The sequence below is a fragment of the Bombus vancouverensis genome, chromosome 14 (assembly GCF_051014615.1).
Source record: "Bombus vancouverensis nearcticus chromosome 14, iyBomVanc1_principal, whole genome shotgun sequence".
NCBI classification, from domain to species: Eukaryota; Metazoa; Arthropoda; class Insecta; order Hymenoptera; family Apidae; genus Bombus; species Bombus vancouverensis.
The window spans coordinates 11,861,852-11,882,329 of record NC_134924.1 but is presented as its reverse complement, the minus strand read 5'-3'; the positions used below and the strand labels follow the sequence as shown (position 1 = coordinate 11,882,329).

The 20,478-nt window shown below is 31.4% G+C and overlaps 8 protein-coding genes across 19 annotated transcripts; 3 read left to right on the top strand and 5 right to left on the bottom strand.

The window, feature by feature from the left end:
• Window positions 1–52: 52 nt before the first annotated feature.
• On the bottom strand, window positions 53–2,264 carry LOC117156321 (RRP15-like protein). 5 transcript variants are annotated; one of them, XM_033333239.2, is made up of 6 exons: window positions 2,125–2,264; window positions 1,941–2,028; window positions 1,462–1,617; window positions 692–1,124; window positions 400–616; window positions 53–314 (listed from the first exon to the last, which is right to left on the bottom strand). In XM_033333239.2, exons 4-6 carry the CDS (start codon window positions 1,078–1,080, stop codon window positions 189–191), a joined length of 732 nt encoding a protein of 243 aa, XP_033189130.1. In that variant the 5' UTR covers window positions 1,081–1,124; window positions 1,462–1,617; window positions 1,941–2,028; window positions 2,125–2,264; the 3' UTR covers window positions 53–188. The 5 variants fall into 5 exon arrangements, with proteins under 5 accessions (XP_033189130.1, XP_033189131.1, XP_076480283.1 ...); XM_033333240.2 differs by having other exon boundaries at window positions 1,474–1,617; XM_076624168.1 differs by having other exon boundaries at window positions 1,534–1,617.
• Window positions 2,265–2,327: 63 nt separating this feature from the next.
• On the top strand, window positions 2,328–6,850 carry Gga (ADP-ribosylation factor-binding protein Gga). 2 transcript variants are annotated; one of them, XM_076624145.1, is made up of 11 exons: window positions 2,328–2,601; window positions 2,753–2,913; window positions 3,232–3,465; window positions 3,555–3,728; window positions 3,800–4,019; window positions 4,248–4,580; window positions 4,719–4,854; window positions 5,018–5,304; window positions 5,478–5,644; window positions 5,769–5,879; window positions 5,957–6,850. In XM_076624145.1, the coding sequence occupies exons 1-11, from the start codon at window positions 2,562–2,564 to the stop codon at window positions 6,047–6,049; spliced, it is 1,956 nt and encodes a 651-aa protein (XP_076480260.1). In that variant the 5' UTR covers window positions 2,328–2,561; the 3' UTR covers window positions 6,050–6,850. The 2 variants fall into 2 exon arrangements, with proteins under 2 accessions (XP_076480260.1, XP_033189097.1); XM_033333206.2 differs by having other exon boundaries at window positions 2,331–2,601; window positions 5,015–5,304.
• Window positions 6,527–8,650, bottom strand: Lst8 (MTOR associated protein, LST8). The gene is made up of 7 exons (XM_076624158.1): window positions 8,078–8,650; window positions 7,845–7,997; window positions 7,666–7,727; window positions 7,392–7,542; window positions 7,077–7,279; window positions 6,844–6,986; window positions 6,527–6,766 (listed from the first exon to the last, which is right to left on the bottom strand). The coding sequence occupies exons 1-7, from the start codon at window positions 8,201–8,203 to the stop codon at window positions 6,642–6,644; spliced, it is 963 nt and encodes a 320-aa protein (XP_076480273.1). The 5' UTR covers window positions 8,204–8,650; the 3' UTR covers window positions 6,527–6,641.
• A 146-nt stretch (window positions 8,651–8,796) lies between these two features.
• LOC117156312 (SAP30-binding protein) lies at window positions 8,797–12,631 on the bottom strand. 6 transcript variants are annotated; one of them, XR_013060028.1, is made up of 4 exons: window positions 11,901–12,076; window positions 10,362–11,492; window positions 9,039–10,238; window positions 8,797–8,880 (listed from the first exon to the last, which is right to left on the bottom strand). XR_013060028.1 is itself a non-coding variant. In XM_076624154.1 (3 exons), exons 2-3 carry the CDS (start codon window positions 11,310–11,312, stop codon window positions 10,035–10,037), a joined length of 1,155 nt encoding a protein of 384 aa, XP_076480269.1. In that variant the 5' UTR covers window positions 11,313–11,492; window positions 12,530–12,631; the 3' UTR covers window positions 9,627–10,034. The 6 variants fall into 6 exon arrangements, 5 of the variants coding, with proteins under 5 accessions (XP_076480269.1, XP_076480267.1, XP_076480268.1 ...); XM_076624154.1 differs by lacking the exons at window positions 8,797–8,880; window positions 11,901–12,076 and adding an exon at window positions 12,530–12,631 and having other exon boundaries at window positions 9,627–10,238; XM_076624152.1 differs by lacking the exon at window positions 8,797–8,880 and having other exon boundaries at window positions 9,627–10,238; window positions 11,814–12,076.
• A 142-nt stretch (window positions 12,632–12,773) lies between these two features.
• On the top strand, window positions 12,774–15,072 carry SerRS (Seryl-tRNA synthetase). 2 transcript variants are annotated; one of them, XM_076624151.1, is made up of 6 exons: window positions 12,774–12,968; window positions 13,415–13,575; window positions 13,655–13,939; window positions 14,014–14,235; window positions 14,311–14,567; window positions 14,678–15,072. In XM_076624151.1, the coding sequence occupies exons 1-6, from the start codon at window positions 12,917–12,919 to the stop codon at window positions 14,940–14,942; spliced, it is 1,242 nt and encodes a 413-aa protein (XP_076480266.1). In that variant the 5' UTR covers window positions 12,774–12,916; the 3' UTR covers window positions 14,943–15,072. The 2 variants fall into 2 exon arrangements, with proteins under 2 accessions (XP_076480266.1, XP_033189101.2); XM_033333210.2 differs by lacking the exon at window positions 12,774–12,968 and having other exon boundaries at window positions 12,975–13,575.
• On the bottom strand, window positions 14,591–16,124 carry LOC117156319 (dnaJ homolog subfamily C member 17). Its single transcript, XM_033333236.2, has one exon. It carries the CDS (start codon window positions 16,122–16,124, stop codon window positions 15,249–15,251), a length of 876 nt encoding a protein of 291 aa, XP_033189127.2. The 3' UTR covers window positions 14,591–15,248.
• Window positions 16,125–17,109: 985 nt separating this feature from the next.
• Window positions 17,110–19,372, top strand: BckdhA (Branched chain keto acid dehydrogenase E1 subunit alpha). Its single transcript, XM_033333220.2, is given in 9 exon segments — window positions 17,110–17,308; window positions 17,381–17,590; window positions 17,680–17,875; window positions 17,950–18,111; window positions 18,262–18,406; window positions 18,493–18,696; window positions 18,791–19,054; window positions 19,156–19,227; window positions 19,229–19,372. Coding segments are annotated over 9 exon segments (1,455 nt in total). The 5' UTR covers window positions 17,110–17,245; the 3' UTR covers window positions 19,368–19,372.
• On the bottom strand, window positions 19,364–20,344 carry mRpL17 (mitochondrial ribosomal protein L17). Its single transcript, XM_033333244.2, has 3 exons — window positions 19,865–20,344; window positions 19,577–19,787; window positions 19,364–19,497 (listed from the first exon to the last, which is right to left on the bottom strand). The coding sequence occupies exons 1-3, from the start codon at window positions 20,060–20,062 to the stop codon at window positions 19,364–19,366; spliced, it is 543 nt and encodes a 180-aa protein (XP_033189135.1). The 5' UTR covers window positions 20,063–20,344.
• Window positions 20,345–20,478: the final 134 nt, after the last annotated feature.

The following is a 20,478-nucleotide window of genomic DNA, read 5'->3' as shown; positions in this document are numbered from 1 at the left end:
ATAGGTAATAAAAAAAGAATAGGAAACCAAAAATGTTAAAATAGAGGTAAAATTTTACTCGTAATAATTTAATTAAAGGATACTCTTTAATCGTCATCATGAATCGACGAGTGATAGTAGCATACCTTTAAATTAATTTTGCACGAATCATTTCTCACATATGTATCGGTATTTTATATTTTTACAATTTAATTGTCACTATCTATGTCTTCAGGGGCCGAAGAATCTTCATCCATGTCTTCCCGATCCCAATCCTTCAATTTCGTTCCCATTACAAAATCATCTCTCAGCACATTCCAAATTTCCTTCTCCTTCTATATGAGATATATATATATTATCGTTTTTTCAGCATTAAATATTTGCTAATAATAATAACACTTGTCTAAGAAATACCTTTACCTGCTTTTTATGCTTTCCATTTTCTTGCGTTTCATTTTTTACATCATTATCTACTGGTATACTTTTACTTCCTCCCATAAGAACATCCAAGAATACAGTCTTATCGATATTTTTCAATACTTCATCGCGTTTTCTTTCTAATGGTCCAGCTTCTGATAATTTTTTGTTAATCTCACCTTGTTGTTGTTTAACTGCATTGAATAGTTGTACTACACCTCTACGATAAAAAATGATTATTTATTTAAAATAAACAAAAAAATTACATCCTCTATCCTTAGAGTAATTAAATTACTTTGTAGCAATCTTTTGTAATGTCCTTTCACGCTCTCTGTCCGTGATGCTTGGTTTTACTCTAATACCTAAATGTTTTTCTTTCCTCCTTTCTTTTATTCGTGGTTTTTTAACATTAGCATCTGCTTCTTCTAATTCCTCTGTTTTTATTTCCCTTTTCTCTTTCTCAATTTCAAATGACAACTTTTCTTTATCTTTTTCATCTTTCACGTCGTATAACCTTTTTGCTTTTGATAAAACTATTGTTTTCCTACGTTTTGGCTTTTTTGTCCGTAGAATTTTTTGCATAGCATCTGCCCATCCGGCATTTCCACCAGCTTCACTTTTTGCATCAGTAAGCTCATCATCTTCAAATTCTTCTTCTTCTATATGCATTTTTATATGTTTCATTTTTATAGATCTGCTTGGCCTTCCTAATTCCTCTGCTTCAGATTCTGAGGGAATGATCATCACTACTGTTTTTATTATTATTACAACGTTTTTTTAATTTCATTGCAATAATATTTATGAAATATACATATCAAGTAAAGTAAAAAATATCTTTACAAAATTGACACGAACAAGAATATTTAATAATTTCTTGAAACCACAAATATTAGATTAAACATGATAGGTTATGTAAGAAGAGAATCAGAATTTAAATAAATTCTAGATATAATCTTGTGAGTTTCTCAATGGTTTTCTCATGTTTGTCTTATTATCTAACACGACTATTATTAATTAAGAAGAAAAAACCACATATTAATAAATTTGATTAAAGTCAATACTAACCCACGATCGTACCTTATGACTAAGAAACCAGGGAGAATATTTAAATAGAACTTATCTCGATTAATTCCTTACGTTCTAAACTTTCATTTGAGCTCTCCCCGAAATTAAAAAATTCTTCCTAGGAGCCGAAAAATTTGGATTTTTTAATTTTACCACCTGTTGATTGGACATAATAAAATATGTATTATATTATGTATATTTCAGACGCAAATATTTCAAGATTAAGTGATGATAACGATATAATTATTAAGATAACTGTATTTGTTTTTTCATGCTTTACAAAAATATCGGAAAATAAATATAAGGTTCTACTTAAAAGAATATTGATGACCTTAAAATCCTGTAAAAAAGAAATGATCATGAGAGAAAACTATTTCCAACGTTATATGTGGTTCCTGAAATAATGTAACTTTTTCCTGACAAATTTTTCCATACAACGATATAACAAATAAGGTAAATATTTAAGTAATCTCATTTACCTGAACCACCCTGTACATGCATATTAATCGAGGGCCAATCAACCATTTCATTACTCACGAACACGATGAAACTCTATGTATGATGAAACTGTAATGAAAATTTATGAAGAATTCGTAATGTTATATTTTATTTTAATTATTATAGGTCTTTCCTATTTTTTCTATCGTGCAAGTACGTACGTACATACTGGATAACAAGATTCGAGAATTCTCGATTGAAATGTCTTTTCGTTTTCGATATTGCGTGCAACGAAGCAACATTTATTAAAGCGCCTCTCATGTCAGTTTTACAAGAACTACGAATAGAATTCCACAGTGAATTATACTTTACACTGCGAACAGCTGTTTGCCTCTAAGACTTCTCTAGACTTAATGAAATACTATTTTTTTTTTTAATATTTTCACGTAACTATAGCAGAAAAACCAAAATATAATAAGATAACAATTGTAAATGTGGAATCTCTCTTATCAAGAAATATTATATTTAATTTTAAGAGTATTGCTGTTTGCGAGGAAAAGCTCAAAATGGTATCTGTCAAATCTTTGTTCGTATTATCTATCAAATAAACACATGTAACCTAAAACGCGTGAATTTAAAGAAATTTAAAGGAAATTATAGAAATGGATGTTGTTGTTACAACAAGTTTAGAAGCCCTGATACGTAAGTTAAGATACCATATATTTATTTATTGTCTAGAAATGTCTATAGTAACAAAGACTGTCCATTTTATAGATATTCAGTTGTGGTTAATTTATTAAATATATCTTTTTTTCTTCTTTTATTTTTTCCTTCTTTCTTATCTTTTTTGTAGAAAGGGTAACAAATCCCCAAAATCAAAAACCTGATATAGCTGCAACCGAAGCATTCTGTGTGATGCTCACCAAAGAAGCAGAAGGTATTCAAATTGGCACTAAATTATTAGCACTGCGTATTCAATCATCTAACGAGACTGAAGCACTTCAAGCTCTTGCTGTAAGTTTCTTTGTCAAATTTCTGTTGCATAACAAATTCAGATGTAAAATTATTCCATTTCATATTATTTTATTTATTTAAAGTTATTCTAAAGAAAACCTGTATATATGTATGCATATATGTATACATATAGGAAGTAGAAGTCATTTTATTTTGATTGTTTTATTTGATTTATTGCTTATTGTTTAGTATTTGATACTTTTTGAATATAAATTTAAATTAAAAGATAATCTCTGGTAGTAAACCAACATACATATTGCACAAGTATAAGTTTTATCATTCTTATATGTTGTTTTTGGTTTTTAATTACTTTTACAGTTACTAGATACATGTATGAATAGATGCGGGCCGTCTTTTCACGCAGAAGTTGGTAAATTTCGTTTTTTAAATGAAATGATTCGTTTAGTTTCACCAAAGTATCTAGGTGGTAAAACGCCAGCCATGGTGCGCCAAAAAGTATTACAGTTGTTACATACATGGACAAGGGAGTATCCAAAAGAATTAAAAATTAAAGAAGCCTATGAAATGTTAAAAAAACAGGGTGTTATAGAAGTAAGTTCCATATATTATTTTTGACAGAGAGTTTAGTCTCCTTTTTTTTCAATCTTTTCTTAAGATGTGAAAATTGTACATGTATTCAGGATGATTCCGTGTCTTTAAATAATGCTCAAGAGGAAGGATTGAAAGCATTAAAAACTAAGAGTACGATATTTGATGATGAAGAGAAATCTAAATTGCTGCAGAAATTGTTGCAAAGTAAAAATCCTGATGATTTACAAGCTGCAAATAGATTAATTAAAACTATGGTGAGAGAGGTAAGTGTAATATGTATTTGAAAAATTGTAAAATAGTAGTTTTGCAAAATATATCAACTACTATTTTATAGGATGAAAGAAGAGTACAATTAAATTCACGTAGGATAATGGAGCTAGAGTCTGTTCATAACAATGCAAAATTATTATCAGAAATGTTAGATTCGTATAACTGTAATGAAACTAGTACGGAAGATCTTGAATTAATGAAAGAATTATATCAGGCTTGCGAACGATTAAAACCAATTGTGCTCAGATTAGCAAATGAAACCCAAGATAACGAAGGAATGCTTAGTAAGTATCTTATCGAAATTCGTTTAAAGAAATTTAACGAATACGAATTTACTTAACTTAACGAATTAACTTAATTTAACGAATTACTTTCTTTGTCTATTAAAAAATCATTTCTTCATTCAACTTTTACTAATATCAAGTTAATAACTTGAGCATAAAATGTAAAAACTTACGTTATAATTATTAGTCGGAATTTTAAAGCCGTATCATGTTTAAATAATCTAATAGGTGATGTACTTGCTGCAAGTGATGAATTGGAACAAGTATTTGAGAAGTACACCGCTATTATAGTTCATGGTAAATGTGTGAAGCCTAAAATAGACTCCGATATCAGTCCGTATTTATTAGATTTATCTTCTCCAATGGAGAATGTTCCTCTTGAAAGTGATGGTGTAAACGCAATGACCACAAATCATCAGTCAGATATGGAAGTTTTAGGAGATATCTTCAGTTCACTAGGAAAGTCTGAAGATTCAGAAATCTCTTCGGTTTCTGACGCAAATCTCTTAATGATCGAATCAGTCATGCAGCCAATTAATGTTTTACCTAAAAATAAAAAAGGTCCGTGAATGTAAAATATCTGACACATATGCTCTATCGATTGAATAACGCTGATATATTGAAAAAATCGAGCGTTTTTAATAATGAATTTGATCGATTAAATAAACGAACAAATGGTGAGTAACATTCCATTTTCAGATGAATTAATCAACACATCTGAAAAGAAAATTGACAGTAAAGCAAAAGCACTGGAGGAATTGAACGAATTGGGAGAGTCTTTGCTTAAGCAAAGCTTATCAGGCATAGTATCGAATTCACGTGTAAAGTTAGGAAGGTTGGTAAAACGTACTTATACTCTTTAATTAGTTCCATTATATACAATTACGGCGTTTAGTAGTAGTAGTAGTAAACAAACTACAAAAAATAGTAAACAAAGTATAAATCGTCCACCAAATATCAAACCTTTCAAACGTTTCAACGACCTTCCCTCGTAGCAGCAGTTCTTCACATTTTCCTAATTTGTCGGATACTACAAGTGTAAAAAACGACAAACTGTCTGATATTCATCTTAAGTTAAGCGATAACATTCCATCTCACGATGATACTAATCCTCAAACCATCGAATCTAATGCAAATGAGAAGATAGAAACGAACCGATGTAACAATCGATCAAGTGTATGGGATGCTGCTTCAATAATACCGTCGACGGAAAACTCAGTTAGTCCCGAACCGGAGATTAAACCATTGACAGACATTAACATTAGCCTTCAAGATATTAAACCAGGTAAATTGTTGTTTCCTGTTCTTTTGCATCTATTGATATTATCATAAAAGTACATTATATCTTTGCCTAAAGACAGAGTACGATGTTATACCTCTTATTCAATGCCCGATATTTAATGAGACACGTTAGTAACGGTTAAAATAAAACTGTTCGTTTTATTGTTTATTCAATAGGTATTAATCCGCCTATGACAGTAATCGAAGAGAAGAATGGTATATCTGTTGTGCTCCATTTTGCTCGGGACAATCCAAGGCAAGATGTGTTTGTCGTAGTGATTACAACAATGAGTAAGAATTTGAAGCCACTTACCAATTACTTGTTTCAAGCAGTGGTGCCAAAAGTATGTTTTTAATATTCATCTAATTACTTTTCGTCGTTCTTATTGTTCATACAACTAGCAAATCATTACAATTCAATTAATTAAATTACTAACATTTGGAACTGAAAATATTTTTCCTTTTTAGAAATGTAAATGTAGACTACAGCCACCTTCTGGAACAGGATTGCCTGGTCATAATCCATTCTTGCCTCCATCAGCAATTACTCAAATTATGCTAATTGCAAATCCTACCAAGGTAAAACAATGAAAATATTTCTTTTGTATTTGAAATATTCACTGACTTTTTTTAACCTGATATAATCCGTTTTGTAGGAAACGGTATCATTAAAGTTTATGTTAAGTTATACAATGGACAATGAAACTTTCACAGAAATGGGTGAAGTAGAAAAGTTGCCTTTCATTTAAAGTACTTAAAGTATAATTACTAAGAGTAAACTCACAAAAATGCAGGTTCCAATAGCTAAAAGGAGAATAATATATATATATATTATATATATTAACACATATTATATATATAATATGTACACACACATACACACGCGCGCGCACACACACAAACAAACAAACAAACAAACAAACAAACAAACAAAATTTTCCAAAATTGGAATCATGAGAAAGTAATTTTCTCTTATGCTTTATTTCTTGAATTATAATTACAATTTTATCTTCATTATCATATTTATTATTATATTTAAAGATAAAATTAATGTTACGTAGTTACTTAAAAGTAATGTTGTGATTTATGTATACGCTTGAAAATGTGCAAATTTTAAGATCAAAAGATGGAAATGGACACATTGGAAAATCGTACGTGATAAAGTCGAAGTAACTATGATTGAAAAATAGCGGAAAGAAAAGGCACAAATAAAAGAAACAACAAAGCACGAAAATTAAATAGTTTAATATAAATTATAAGTTAAAACGACATTCCTCCTTATTATTAAATATAAATGAGAACAATATTTTATTCAAAAATTTAAACAAATGTACTGCTCGTTTAAGAAGCGGAAAGTACTTCATCACGAAATGCAAGAGCAGTAACTGCTTTTTGGTGACCCTGATATTCTCGTTCTACTACTCCTGTTGATACATTCCATAATCTTGCAACACCATCGGACGAAGCTAAATCAAGTCAAATGTTGAAATTAAATCCAAAAAAACGTGATAACAAAAGAATAAAAAAGAAAGTATGTTATTACCAGTAAATATGTATTGTGAATCTGCACTAAACGCAGCATCCCAGACCCATCGTTTTGCCTCATGTTGAAGTACTTGTACTTCCGAGAAATCTGTAGTTTTCCAAACTCGAGCAGTCTGATCAGCAGATGTAGTCACTAAAAGTCTAATCAAAAGAGACCACGAATTACAATAAATAGTACATAATTTTATATGATTTTATTATCATATTATGTATTTAATGAAATATACTTACGTAGAATCGGGGCTAAATTTGCATCGAAGTGCGTAACGTTTGTGTGCTGAAAGTTTGTGACGAGGATTAAGACGGGTAGGTTCATCGCCTACACCCCCGGTAAGTGTCCAAATATAACAGTGGCCTTTGTTGTTCACTGCTGCCATATATGTACCATCTTGATCAATCGCAACGTCTTGCACAGATGCTTCAGCTTCTGGTATCTTTACGTACAAAGAGCAATTATTTAAATAAATAAGCGTGGAATTAAAGTCAACCAAAATCGGCATGTCGCCATTACTAATAAAACAAATTATTTTCTACACTTTTTCGTACCAATTGTTCGTTATGATCCGAACGTAAATCCCACAAATGTATAACACCGCTTTGATCACCAACAATAAGTTCTGCTTGATTCGGATGCAGACAAACACAGTTTACAGGAGCTGACACTTGGAATATTCGTTGGCATTGAAAGCTACTTGACCTGTAACATTTTTGTTATTCTTTTTATTGTTATTATCATCATTATTATTACTTATTTATTATTTTCAAATTTTTTTTTTGTAGCAAACAATTAACATGGTATCTAAATCCTATTTGTATTTGCCTGAGATCCCAAATCCGTGCTGAACAGTCTTCACCACCAGTATACATCCATTTCCCCTCTTCCTAGATATAATAAACTATATTAACAATTTTAGAATAAATGCTATTACATAACTATAAGAATAATCTTACAAAATTCCAAATTTGTATTGATACCAGCAGAATATAATGATAAAATACCTGGAAACCTAAACCTGTAATATTCTTTGACACTCCTTCATAATTAATAATTGGATTTGGATTGTTCGAAACCAAGTCATACATCCTTATATGTTGATATCCGGCAGCAGCTATTAGATATTTATCTGGAGTTATGTCTAAAGCATTGACTTGCTAAAAATAGCAAAGTATTAGAAGGAACAAATTTTAGACAAAATATACACATGATATTTCCATAAATATCAGAAGATTACCGAATCTGTGTGTTCTGCAGTTCGTTGGCAAACTCCTGTGTGAGGTTGCCATATTTTGATAGTATGATCATAGCCACCCGTTACAAGAATAACTTGCTCATTACTGTTAGTACCATCCACAGTCATTTGATAAAATGTAGAAATGATTAAAACTGGATCTCAATATTTTATAATTTTCTAGTAAGATTTGTATCTAGTAAGTCTTGTATCATTGCATGTTCAATCATATACAATTTATAGCTTATCCTTGGCTGTCTCAAAATACGTTGATTATAAATGAATAGTTATTCAATAAAATATACTTTTGCTATGTCTTTGTCTTTTACTTTACACCCTCTGTTTTTCCTTCCGACCGGTTAGATCGTTTGAAATACAATAATATGTATTATTAGCAGATTTTGTTTGTATTACACAACAGGTTATGTCATGAAGGGAGATTTTTGTACAACAGCTAGTAACATCTCTATGTTACCATTAATTTAACCCGTTCTCTTTTAAAGGTACAACGCGCAACAGAGAGACATTGTTTGATTTATTTGTATTTATTTTTATCTTTGTTCGTACAATAGAAACTTAAAAACTCAGCAAGATTATAAACAGAAACCATAAATGCCACTCTTCCCAAATAATATCATTATCTTATATATCATTCAATGCAATTTAAAAACATGATGTGTAAAATTTACATCCATATCAATATATATATGTATACATATAAATATAAAAAATATATTACATTATTATTATTATCATTATTACATTTTTCAAATATTTGTTGTAAACAATAACACTGGCATTTGATACTGAAAAATATTTACTTCAATTTATAAGTTGATCTTGAAATTCGTTAAAATTGAGACATGTGTTAAATAAGAAATTTCAACGATTTATCGACGTTTTATCCAAAATCATACTACAATTATGATCGAACGGATAGACAATTAGTGAAAAACATATATACCTAGATAGATCGTAAAATACAGCATCGAATTACCGCACTTGTATCCAATACTCATATTGTGTACATACGCGTTTCAATAGAGTTTGAAATAAAATGGAATTTAATTATATTTTATCTATATCTGATTATCTTCCAATATCTATTATCTATTATCTTTGCGCATCTCGGTCAATTTGTACATACAAACGTTCGCACTACGAATACACGTATTCACATATTATATATACATATAATTTAACATCTGATCTGATCTACTTGACAACCATGAAATGAAATTGACTGCATATAACTTTCATTGTGTTACTTTACTCGGGCACAGGACACTAAACATACAAATCTTTCTTATAAAAGTATCATTATAACCATTTATTTAGATTTACAAGAAACTAAGTCAATTCTAATTCTAGTTGAAATTATTTGGATGAATTTGTTCGTTACAATTATTTTTACAAATAATAATTTTTTCACTATAATTTTAATTGAAAAAGATTCAATTGATTTCTAAATTTTTCGTTATAATGGCAACACATGTTATAATGTACATATTTTACACAGTATTTTGGTATTTGTCGATTAATAAAATAAAAATACCTAAATGTTATAAATATATTCACAAAAAGAAAAGGAAATTCCCTTCATAATAAACGTTATCGTTGTATCTGTTTTTCTCCTATTACCTTTAAATCTCCTATATACCTTCCTTTTAGTCCACTAAGTAAGACACTATTAACGTGTAAAATAATGTCTCGAAAAATATCAAAATTTATCTTAAATTAAAAGTATTTCATAGAGGAAGAAAGCACAAAAAAAACTCAATATAACGGTCGATCAATACCTTATTTCTCATTTCATGAATTTCAAAATCTTCTTTTTCTAAGAAATCTTTCTTTCTTAGTTTATATTATTTCTTCTTTCCTTCTCTTGCATAATTTTCTGTATATGTGATTGAAAGCTGTCGACTTGATGCATCCTTGTCGATAATCATTCTGACAGAAGTCATACTAAGGATATACTTTCAAAACAGTTTATCCCATTATATATAAAATGAAAGGTCGATTCGGTATGTTCAACAAAACCAACAATTAAATTTGATAAATCAATCTTATGGATAACATGTATGGCTATATGAATATATGATCGCATGTTATGCGAGTCTATATTATATTCACATTTATGCGAAATCCGCTGCGATTTCCTTTTCTATATGGAACAACATTAAATGAAGGATGAACTGTTGCTTTTTCGAAAAACGTAATATTTACAAGTGATTTACAGGGTATGTTACAGTCTTTTCTTTGGTAAAGATCCAAAAGCAGATATTACCGTTGCTTTGGTGCCAGTTGCAGATGATGTTAAAGTGGTAAGAGTTGGTTGAGATAACAGCACAGTTGGCTTTATCGAGGCAGTAGCTCCAGTTGCAACTTGATCCCATTTACTTTTTCTTTTTTTAGCATCATCTTCCGTTGTACTAGAACTATTGGGTCGCTTAGCTGTACCAGAAACAATTTCGATTTTTGTTTTCTCTTTCCTAGCCTTCTCAAGTTTATCCATTTTTGCCTTTTGAACTTTGGCGAGCTCCTCGTAATATGAATCTTTACCCCACTTAAATGGATCGAATCTATCAGGAGGATAATTAGTACCCAATTCATTGATGCTACAAAATTGAACAAGTTTTTCGTAAATGGATGGATTTCTAAAATCCTTCCTTTGTTGTATAACTTTGTTCATATCCAAACCGCCGCTCTCCATTTTCCTAAAAAGTTTTGTTATCTTTTCCTGTAGTTCCACAGGACACTGTCCTGATGGCTCTGGTGGTATAACAACGCCATAGGGATCCACCTCGCTATCTGAAACTAACTGTTCTCCTTGACAAGAGGGAGAGCATTCCATAATCGAGGAGGGCCTTCCATTTTCAAAAGGCTGTCCATCGATTTGTGTTTGTACCACTCCCTCGTCATCGGAGACTATTGCATCATCAAAGTATGAAACCAATCTTTGCACCTTAGATGTCACATCTGTTACTAAGGTGGGTGCATTCGACAAATCGTTACTAGACTTGCCACCGACGTTGGGTGCAACAACGGGACTATTTGAGGCTGATGTGCCAGATTTGGGACTGGTGAAAGCCTGGGGCTGACCGACTTGGGCATTATGCGGGGCGGCCCCCTGGGGAGTGTTCGAATTCTCCTGAAGGTCGTCTTCCACCCCGTCTTCGCCCTCCGAGTCGGTATAGGTGGCCGTGAGAGATGCCAGAGCAACACTTTGTACAGACATGGTTAGTTGGCTTTGAGTGTCCGCCGTACTACCAAGCAATATTTTGTGTTGGAACTCACCGGTGTAGCGTAGAGCTGTACGCCTTTTAGTTGTAGGGCATTTATGTATGTAAATATGCCTTATATATCAACATTAACTATGCCCTGATATTTCGTTGGAATGTTTGTTACTATATCAAATCTGAAACAAGAATTTCAAACATATAATTTATTACCCAATCATCAAATTATATTCTTGAGTCAATAATAGATTATAATTCCTTATCTACTCATGGTAGATAGTTTCACCAAAGAAAGGATAAAAAAAAAACGGCGAGAGGGAACGGAAGAAGAGGAAGTGGAGAAGGAGGCAGAGGCGAAGGAGGTAGAGGAGGAAGTGAGAAAGTAACACCAATGTTTTGTACACGCAAACGTGTTTGTCATGTGATATAAAACATGCTAAACTCAAATAGTTTTATCGATACTGTTTATAAATTATTGTTGTGCTTTATAAAAGATACACCTCGTATTTTAGATCCACCAATCAACTGACAAGCGCATCAGGTTATGTCATTAAAGATCTAAATTTCGTGCGATAGCCACAACCAACCTGACTATTTGAATCCACAATTTTTCTGCTTACACTATACCTGATTTTCCACTCATTACGTTAAACTTACGACGTCTTATTTTTCTACTAATTAATGTTTTCCTGATGAAAAGACTTGAACATTATCAATGCATACCGTCTTGTATTCTAACTTCAACCTTTTTTATGAATTTCGTTGGTGCGCATGCGCAAAATTAATAAAATACGTATACGTATTCCCAACGAATGGCTGAAGAAAACTTGAAACAAACATAATTGTGATCTATGCTAGCTACTAGCTAAATACTTATTTTCTCTATTATCATTATAAAGGTTTCCTATTTTTTTTCCTTCCTTTAGTAAAATACATATTATAAAGTTAGGTTATCATCGCCAACTTTCATTACAGTCGTGCACAGTGCCGGCTCACAATTCTTAGATCTTTCGTATTCTCAGTGATTGCAAATGAATTACTTTTCTTTAAACTGATAATTAATAAAACATTAGCTATTAAGTACACCTTGTGATTATGAAAAATATCGGTCAAAATTAGTTGATGCTATATTGTCCTTTTTTTCGATTGACACAGTAACAATTTTATTCCTTTACATCTATCATTCATTATGTCAGAATAAAAAACGCTCATATACCTGTTTTGTAGTTTATTGCTGAATTTGGTAAATATTCAAAGAGCAGTAAATGTTATACATTGATGTAAGTTTATTATTTATTGCTTTTCAACAAAGTTATTCTCACACTTCTATACTTCTGTATTACGCTTACATAGATACTCACTTATATATAGATATTTTTGTCTTTTCACTGAAAAGTAATAAAGTTGTTTGGTGTAGTTAAAAATTATCAAAATTTAGAATTCAGGCGGCAAGAAAGGCAAGTTATTGAGCAGTAAATTCTTACATAAAATGTAATTTGAGGCATACTATGAAAGATTATTTACATATCTAAGTTTGGTACTCATTACAATTTATTTGGATGCCTCTATGTGATTATACGCGTGCGTCTATAACCAGTGTCGAATGCAAGTAACAGTTCCAGACGTTCCAGTACATCTATCGGTACAGTTCTCAAGTAAGCACTATAAGCCACGATTATAGTATAAATGTAGTGATCGGTGGTGAGTTGGAGGATCTTGTCTCCTTGCTGACATATAGATATTCCACGTGTAATTAAATAGAAATTCAAAAAACGTTCTATAATTTCGCCGCTACTAATCATGGTACTGGATTTAGAGCTGTTTCGAAAGGATAAAGGGTTTGATCCAGATAAAGTGCGAGAAAATCAAAGGAAACGTTTTAAAGATGTAAATTTAGTCGACACGGTGATCGAAAAAGATAAAATCTGGCGTCAGCTGCGACACAGAGCTGATAACTTAAATAAATTAAAAAATGTATGCAGCAAAGAGATAGGAGAGAAAATGAAAAAAAAGGAAGCAGTGGGCGGCGATGACACTGTCTCAAAGGATATTCTTGGAAACCTGGAAAATTTATTGCCTAATAACCTGAAATCGTTAACAGTTGCACAGATCAAAACTGTTCGTGGTTCCATCGACGATGCTATTCGAACAAATGATAAAGATTTAGTCTTAACCGAATTGGAAAGAAACCGTGCACTCAAAGAAATAGGAAACATATTGCATGAGTCTGTACCAATTAGCAATGACGAGGAGGAAAATAAAGTATATAATTTAATGCGAGAAATCTTCTACGTGTCGATACAAAACAATGGATACAAAAAATTGCTGCTTTTATTTTTAGGTTGAGAGAACTTGTGGAGATTGTACACAGAAAAAGAAATATTCTCATGTTGACTTAATATACATGATAGATGGTATAGATGGAGAACGTGGCACTAATGTCTCAGGGGGGCGTGGTTATTTTTTAACAGGACCAGCAGTTTTTCTGCAGCATGCGTTAATTCAATTAGCTCTCAGGCAGTTACATGTAAAAGGTTACAAACCACTTTACACGCCATTCTTTATGCGTAAGGATGTTATGCAAGAAGTAGCACAATTATCTCAATTTGATGAAGAATTATACAAGGTATAAAATTAATTAATTACACGTACAAGTACATAAATACCAACTTGATCTCGATTAAAATTTTATTCGTTTAGGTAATTGGTAAGGGTAGTGAACGCAATGACGATAAAGAAATTGAAGAAAAATATTTGATTGCTACATCTGAGCAACCGATAGCTGCGTTTCATAGAAACGAATGGATTCCTGAAAATATTTTACCAATTAAGTATGCAGGACTATCTACATGTTTTAGGCAAGAAGTTGGATCTCATGGACGTGATACTAGAGGCATTTTTAGGGTTCATCAATTTGAAAAAGTAATTGTAGCTTTAGTTTCATTTATTATATGGAACATAATATGAATTTACATATTAGATATACATGGATGGTAGGTAGAGCAATTCTGTTTAACATCACCATATGATGATAAATCTTGGCAAATGATGGAAGAAATGATTTCAAATGCAGAAGAATTTTATAAATCTTTGGAGATCCCTTATCGTATAGTAAATATAGTATCTGGTGCATTGAATAATGCTGCTTCAAAAAAACTAGACTTAGAAGCATGGTTTCCGGGATCAAGCGCTTTTCGCGAACTCGTCTCATGTAGCAACTGCTTAGATTATCAAGCAAGACGTTTACTGGTCAGGTAATAAGCAAAACATAATAAAGTTGAATACTACAACATATTTTATTTTATTATTATTATTGTTATTATCGCATTTTCTGTAAGTGAAGTATCCTATTGATGTGTTTTAGATATGGTCAAACCAAGAAGATGAATGCTAATACAGATTACGTTCATATGTTAAATGCAACTATGTGTGCGGTTACTCGCGTCATATGTGCAATTTTGGAAGTACATCAAACAGATACTTCTGTTAAAGTACCAAAGGTTCTTGCACAATTTATGCCAACAGAATACGAGTATGAAATTCCGTTTGTTAAACCAGCACCTATCGATGAAACAGAAGTAAAAAAACAAAAAAAGCAAAAGGAACGAAAGGATGTTATCTGCACTTAAATAATTATAATGAATTTAGTTACAGTCTAAGTGCTATAAGTCTCGGATCCAATATGCTTATAAAATAGAATAATTGTTTGTTACAATTGACAAATAAATTTCCCATAAATGTATTAGAATATCTGTAAAACTTTTGTGTATAAATTTTATTACTTATTTTAACGATATAGATATATACAATATGCTTCAATATCTTTCAGTCCATATTCCATATGTCTATAATATAATTTTGCTATTCAGGTGCAAGTTGTAACAATTTGCATAATAAAAACTTAAGAACAGTATAATCAACATAAAAATATTTAATCAAGTGCTTTCCATCGTGTCCTGTTTTCCTATAGATCTTTTTCTTTCTTCAGCTTTCTTTAAATTATTCAATACAGAATGTTCAAATTGTTCAATATCAAACATACTTTGATCTACCATGTGCTTCGTAAAATTACCATCATTATAAGCAGTTTCTGTGGCAGAAATGTTTGATTTTTCCTCTTTGTCCCATAACTTCTGAAGTTTAAGTGGATATTGAGCTAAACCAATTTCATAGTTTAGAGCCATTTCAGCATCGCTTCTTTTTTGATACTCTACTAATGCTCTGCCTTCTCTTGTGGAGGAAATAACAAGAGCAATTATTTTCCCATACTTTGAGAAAATTCTATATAACGTATTATAGTCATATCCGTCATTGTTGGTCTGATCTTTATGAGACTTCCATTTCACTTTTAATCTATAAGAATCACTGTTAGTTTCTGATTCCTTGTAAACTACTTTTGATTGTTTTTCAATGTGTCTATTCATAAGTGCTATTTCTTCCTGTACTTGCTTTGATCCTTCTTTTCGCAATCGCTCTATCTCAGCCTGTAATTTCTCATTATCTGTATTCAAAGACTTTTCAGCAAATTCCCGTGCTTCCAAATCTTCTTTCAATTTTTTGCGTTTTAAATCAAATTCTTTGGCACGTAATTTTTGTTGATACTTAGCATTAATAACTTTGTCATAAGCTGCCCGAGCAGATGTATCAATAAGAATCTCCAAGGCTCGTGATAATTCATGAAATAATTCAGCTGCTTTTGGATTATCTGGATTTTTGTCAGGATGGCAACACAGAGCTTTCTTACGATATGCTTTCTTAATTTCTTGAACAGAAGCTGTTCTTTCTATACCAATTAATTCATACAGATCCATCTTCTGTTTTTATATATGTTTATATATTAGACACTGTGTAGGCTCGATGCACACGAGCGACGTGATCTCACTACGATATCCGAACAGAGCTTTTCCAAAGACGGTCTTCTAAACAAATTTGGATGGAAATTTGGATAAATACCTGAAAACTGAAAGCATTAACGAAATCACGATCGTATACATAGGTCTGGAAACTCCAGTAGAGGGGTAATTGCTTTTAATATCGGGAGTTGTTATATCGTAACAGAGAGGAAATGAGAGTACTGAGCCCGTAATTCTAATTGTTTTACAGTACAGGTGCTGCACCCTGCGGCCAAGTGCTGAGGAAAACGTTAGCATGTACAATAAGTTATAAGTTAGCATATACAAGAACCCTTAAAATTAGGAATCTGCCCTATTTGTTTACAATTTACATATACAAAAACCTATATATTTAAGCTTAAGGTTAGGGATCTACCCTGTTTGGTTGCATGCTAGCACATACAAGAACCTATTGAGTTCCATATTATCAGAATCTATTTCTCGTTTGTGGTATTATATATCACTTTCTTCGTATACGTAATGGATGGGCGGCCGTTGCGTTTTTCATCTTCCAGATTAAAATTACCAGTTCTAAACCTCCTAAACCAACTACGAACTGTCTGAACACTTGTAGTACCACTCCCATACACGATGTAAATCCCGGTTGCGATATCACTGTTGCCTTTTTTAAAACAATACAGCGTTATAAGTCGGATATGCTTTTTCTTTTACGCTTTAAGACTTCAATGCAAACGAAATGTATTCTACGACAGTTAGAAGGCGACTGAAGGTAAAGACCACAACATTTGACAGATTAGGTTTCATGTTTGCATAAACATTAGATACAGCAACTACGTGCAGACAACGAAAGACAACCTAATAATTGGGACAAAAGGAAATTTCCTCACTGATACTAGTAGTATTAGTGCATATGAAGTACTAGTGTCTCTCTTTCCCCCTCCTCGCTATTCATGCGCACGCGTGTACCTTGTACACAACACTGTTACATAAATTTTAAAATGAAAACAAGATAATCAGTATTGCCAGTAATCATCGTGACAAAGACTTGAATATTGCCAAATATAATTGTTCGTATAGCAATGATTAAAAAGGTCTTTTTCAAATACGGGAAACGAATATATTTTAAAAATGCATTACAGCAGGTAAGTATAGAAAACATTAGAAATAGTACAAAAGTGAAATTAAGTTTAATCTTTCCTGTTCCATGAATTTAGGTACAATGGGTACAACAGTACTGTACCAATAAGACTACTAATGCTAAAATTGGTTCCGTCACTGATACAAAAGACCCTTCTTTTTTAGGGATACAAACTATTTTTACTAATGAATTAAAGTTTATTGACAAGCAATGTTACAATCCTTTACCAACATTTAGAATTTTAAATTTATCACATAAACATGTACAATTACCAGAGGATCTCAAGGTTTGCATGACTAATGTTTATTAATGTTACATGCAAATAATTCTTTCTTTTTATTTTCTCAATGATATGTTTTTCTTCTAACATTTAAGTTAGATCAGGATACCATGATTAGAATGTATGATAAAATGATTACTCTGAATATAATGGACAAAATCCTATACGAATCTCAACGACAAGGACGTATATCATTTTACATGACCAATATAGGAGAAGAGGCTACTCAAATTGGTTCTGCTGCTGCTGTTACATTGGAGGACATTATATATGCTCAATATCGAGAAGCAGGTATAGAATAAAATAGTGATGTATTTAATTAATAATTAGAATTACATATCATTTATTATAAAATAATTTTATAGGTGTCTTGTTATGGCGTGGACATTCTATCATAGACTTTATGAATCAATGTTATGGTAACCACAAAGATGTTTCAAAGGGAAAGCAAATGCCTGTTCACTATGGATCAAAGAAATTGAACTTTGTTACTATTTCATCTCCTTTAACAACACAATTACCTCAAGGTATTGTTGTTTCTTACTGTTTCAAGCTATACAACAATTTCTTTAAAATTCACAACATAAGTGTCTCGTCATGATATGAGACATATATATAAAGTCATTACTAGGATATAATTCTAATTATTCTAATACTGCCATTCTAATCATTTCTAGCTGTAGGTACAGCATACGCACTTAAACTATCTAAAAAGAATGCATGTGTAGTTTGTTACTTTGGTGAAGGTGCTGCTAGCGAAGGGGATGCTCATGCAGCCTTCAATTTTGCTGCAACTTTGGAGTGTCCAATCATTTTTATATGGTAAAGTTAACTGTCCATTATATGCAAAAACATGAAGGTGCATTAAACATATGTTTAAAAAACTGTTTCACATCATCTGTTTCTAGTCGTAATAATGGTTATGCAATCTCAACTCCTACTCGAGAACAGTTTAAAGGTGATGGGATTGCGGCAAGAGGACCAGCATATGGTATATCAACAATCCGTGTAGATGGTAATGATGTTCTTGCTATGTATTATGCAACAAAAGCTGCTCGCGAATTATGCATTAAAAAAGGGAAACCTTTTTTAATTGAAGCTATGACTTATCGGTATACAAAAGCATTATTCTTTTTCTGTACATATTAATTTTTTAAAACATCCCATGTTACATAGTTTCCCCCTTTTTCTTGACATATATTTCAGAATCGGTCACCACAGTACTTCCGATGACAGTACTGCATATCGATCAAATGATGAAATAGAGCATTGGAATCATTATACACCAATAACCAGGTATCATAATTATCTGGAATCGATCGGTTTGTGGTGTGAACAACAAGATAAGGAATTAAAGAAACGCATAAAAAATTCTGTTTTACTTGCTTTTGCGGAAGCAGAAAAGGAACTTAAACCATGCTGGAAAGAATTATTCACGGACGTATATCACACAATGCCAAAGCATATTAGGTTTGTTTGAAAACATTAAACTAATAACATTATCCTTCAAAATATTTTATAAACGAATTTTTGAAATTTCTTTAATTACTAATGCATCTTTTTAATTTCAGTAAACAAATGCATTCTATGGAGGAACATGTTATGGAATTTCACAAACATTATCCATTGCACCTTTTTGAACGATAATAACAACAATAATCAATTTAATAATCAAATTCAACAAAATAATAACAGCAGATTAAATCAATTGTATTTACTAATTTATATTGATATTGCATATTTTTTATATCATTTAATAATAAAACATTTACATACTCTCTAAAACTTCATGTTAGCAGCTATTTCTTTATACTTTTCCATTCTGTACTCTTTTCTAGCTGCATCCAGTAATAAATTGTGAAGTAAATTATGTTGATATGGGTTGACTTGTTCTATAGCGGGATATACATTCCCTATAATTACAATTAATATTAATTTCAGCTGTGACTTTCTTTAAATTTGTAAATAAATAAAATTTGTTATAAAACACACCTTTCAATTCCAAAACAGCCCTTTTATATGCATAGCCTGGATATATATATGGTGCATTATGAAGTTTTGTAAATGAAGTTGTATAGTCTTGATATCTTGGTACAAGAACCTTAAAAAGTTTATGGATAAGTTGTTTTTCTATTATCCAGAACTTTGCAAGTTCCATTGTTTCTATATGTTGAGGACCATGACGTAACGCTTCTGATATTAACTATAATCGAGACAAAATATTAAAGATATAATATTAAACATATAACGCGCATCGAGAACAGTTTACATGATACTCACTCGTTCAACATAACCTCTTGTCTCATCTGCCCTTGCATAATTTAACTCAATCCTTTCATATTTAATTACAGCAGTTAATGTTTTTTTAATTTTTCGCAATCTTCCTTCTGGACCATCTATATTCTTTAATTTGCGTGGTTTTGATCCAACATTGTACCTTAACCTAGAAACTAGCTTATCAATCTTCGCCTGATTCATTTTTACTATTTATATTGAATGGTAGTCTTTACTATTTATCCGTAATGTTTTTAAATTAATGTATTGTATGTTGCTATAAAGGCTATTATACACTTTTTTCGTAGTTAATCTTATGAAATTTCTTTAATATCGAGGAAAATTCTTTGTGATGTTTACATCACGTCGTGTTTCTGTTTTAATCAATCATACTACAGATTTCAATTAAATTTTATTTTATGAAAAAACGTGTTGAAATCAACTTAAAATTGACCAATATTTATCACTGATCGTCCTGTTGAATTTTAATATTGCCTTACATTACTAAATTTTAATTCGACAAAACTAAAAAATTGTAAATAAATTATAAGCGAAAGCATAAGAATAGAGAGAAATTTCTAAAATACCGTTAATATTTGTGTTGTCACTGATATATATAT

Coding starts and splice junctions, on each gene's coding strand:
- LOC117156321 (XM_033333239.2), bottom strand. CDS start 1,080: ATGAAACATATAAAAATGCATATAGAAGAAGAAGAATTTGAAGATGAT. Junction 617..691: donor TTACAAAAGATTGCTACAAA/GTAATTTAATTA, acceptor TTTTTATCGTAG/AGGTGTAGTACAACTATTCA. Junction 315..399: donor ATGGAAAGCATAAAAAGCAG/GTAAAGGTATTT, acceptor TATCTCATATAG/AAGGAGAAGGAAATTTGGAA.
- Gga (XM_033333206.2), top strand. CDS start 2,562: ATGGATGTTGTTGTTACAACAAGTTTAGAAGCCCTGATAC. Junction 2,602..2,752: donor AAGTTTAGAAGCCCTGATAC/GTAAGTTAAGAT, acceptor TCTTTTTTGTAG/AAAGGGTAACAAATCCCCAA. Junction 2,914..3,231: donor AAGCACTTCAAGCTCTTGCT/GTAAGTTTCTTT, acceptor TTACTTTTACAG/TTACTAGATACATGTATGAA.
- Lst8 (XM_076624158.1), bottom strand. CDS start 8,203: ATGACTGTGGATGGTACTAACAGTAATGAGCAAGTTATTCTTGTAACG. Junction 7,998..8,077: donor CTGCAGAACACACAGATTCG/GTAATCTTCTGA, acceptor TGCTATTTTTAG/CAAGTCAATGCTTTAGACAT. Junction 7,543..7,665: donor GCACGGATTTGGGATCTCAG/GCAAATACAAAT, acceptor AAAATGTTACAG/GTCAAGTAGCTTTCAATGCC.
- LOC117156312 (XM_076624154.1), bottom strand. CDS start 11,312: ATGTCTGTACAAAGTGTTGCTCTGGCATCTCTCACGGCCACCTATACC. Junction 10,239..10,361: donor CAACTGGCACCAAAGCAACG/GTAATATCTGCT, acceptor TGTTCCATATAG/AAAAGGAAATCGCAGCGGAT.
- SerRS (XM_033333210.2), top strand. CDS start 13,114: ATGGTACTGGATTTAGAGCTGTTTCGAAAGGATAAAGGGTTTGATCCA. Junction 13,940..14,013: donor TTGATGAAGAATTATACAAG/GTATAAAATTAA, acceptor TTATTCGTTTAG/GTAATTGGTAAGGGTAGTGA. Junction 14,568..14,677: donor GCAAGACGTTTACTGGTCAG/GTAATAAGCAAA, acceptor GATGTGTTTTAG/ATATGGTCAAACCAAGAAGA.
- LOC117156319 (XM_033333236.2), bottom strand. CDS start 16,124: ATGGATCTGTATGAATTAATTGGTATAGAAAGAACAGCTTCTGTTCAA.
- mRpL17 (XM_033333244.2), bottom strand. CDS start 20,062: ATGAATCAGGCGAAGATTGATAAGCTAGTTTCTAGGTTAAGGTACAAT. Junction 19,788..19,864: donor CAAGAGGTTATGTTGAACGA/GTGAGTATCATG, acceptor TCTCGATTATAG/TTAATATCAGAAGCGTTACG. Junction 19,498..19,576: donor GGCTGTTTTGGAATTGAAAG/GTGTGTTTTATA, acceptor TTGTAATTATAG/GGAATGTATATCCCGCTATA.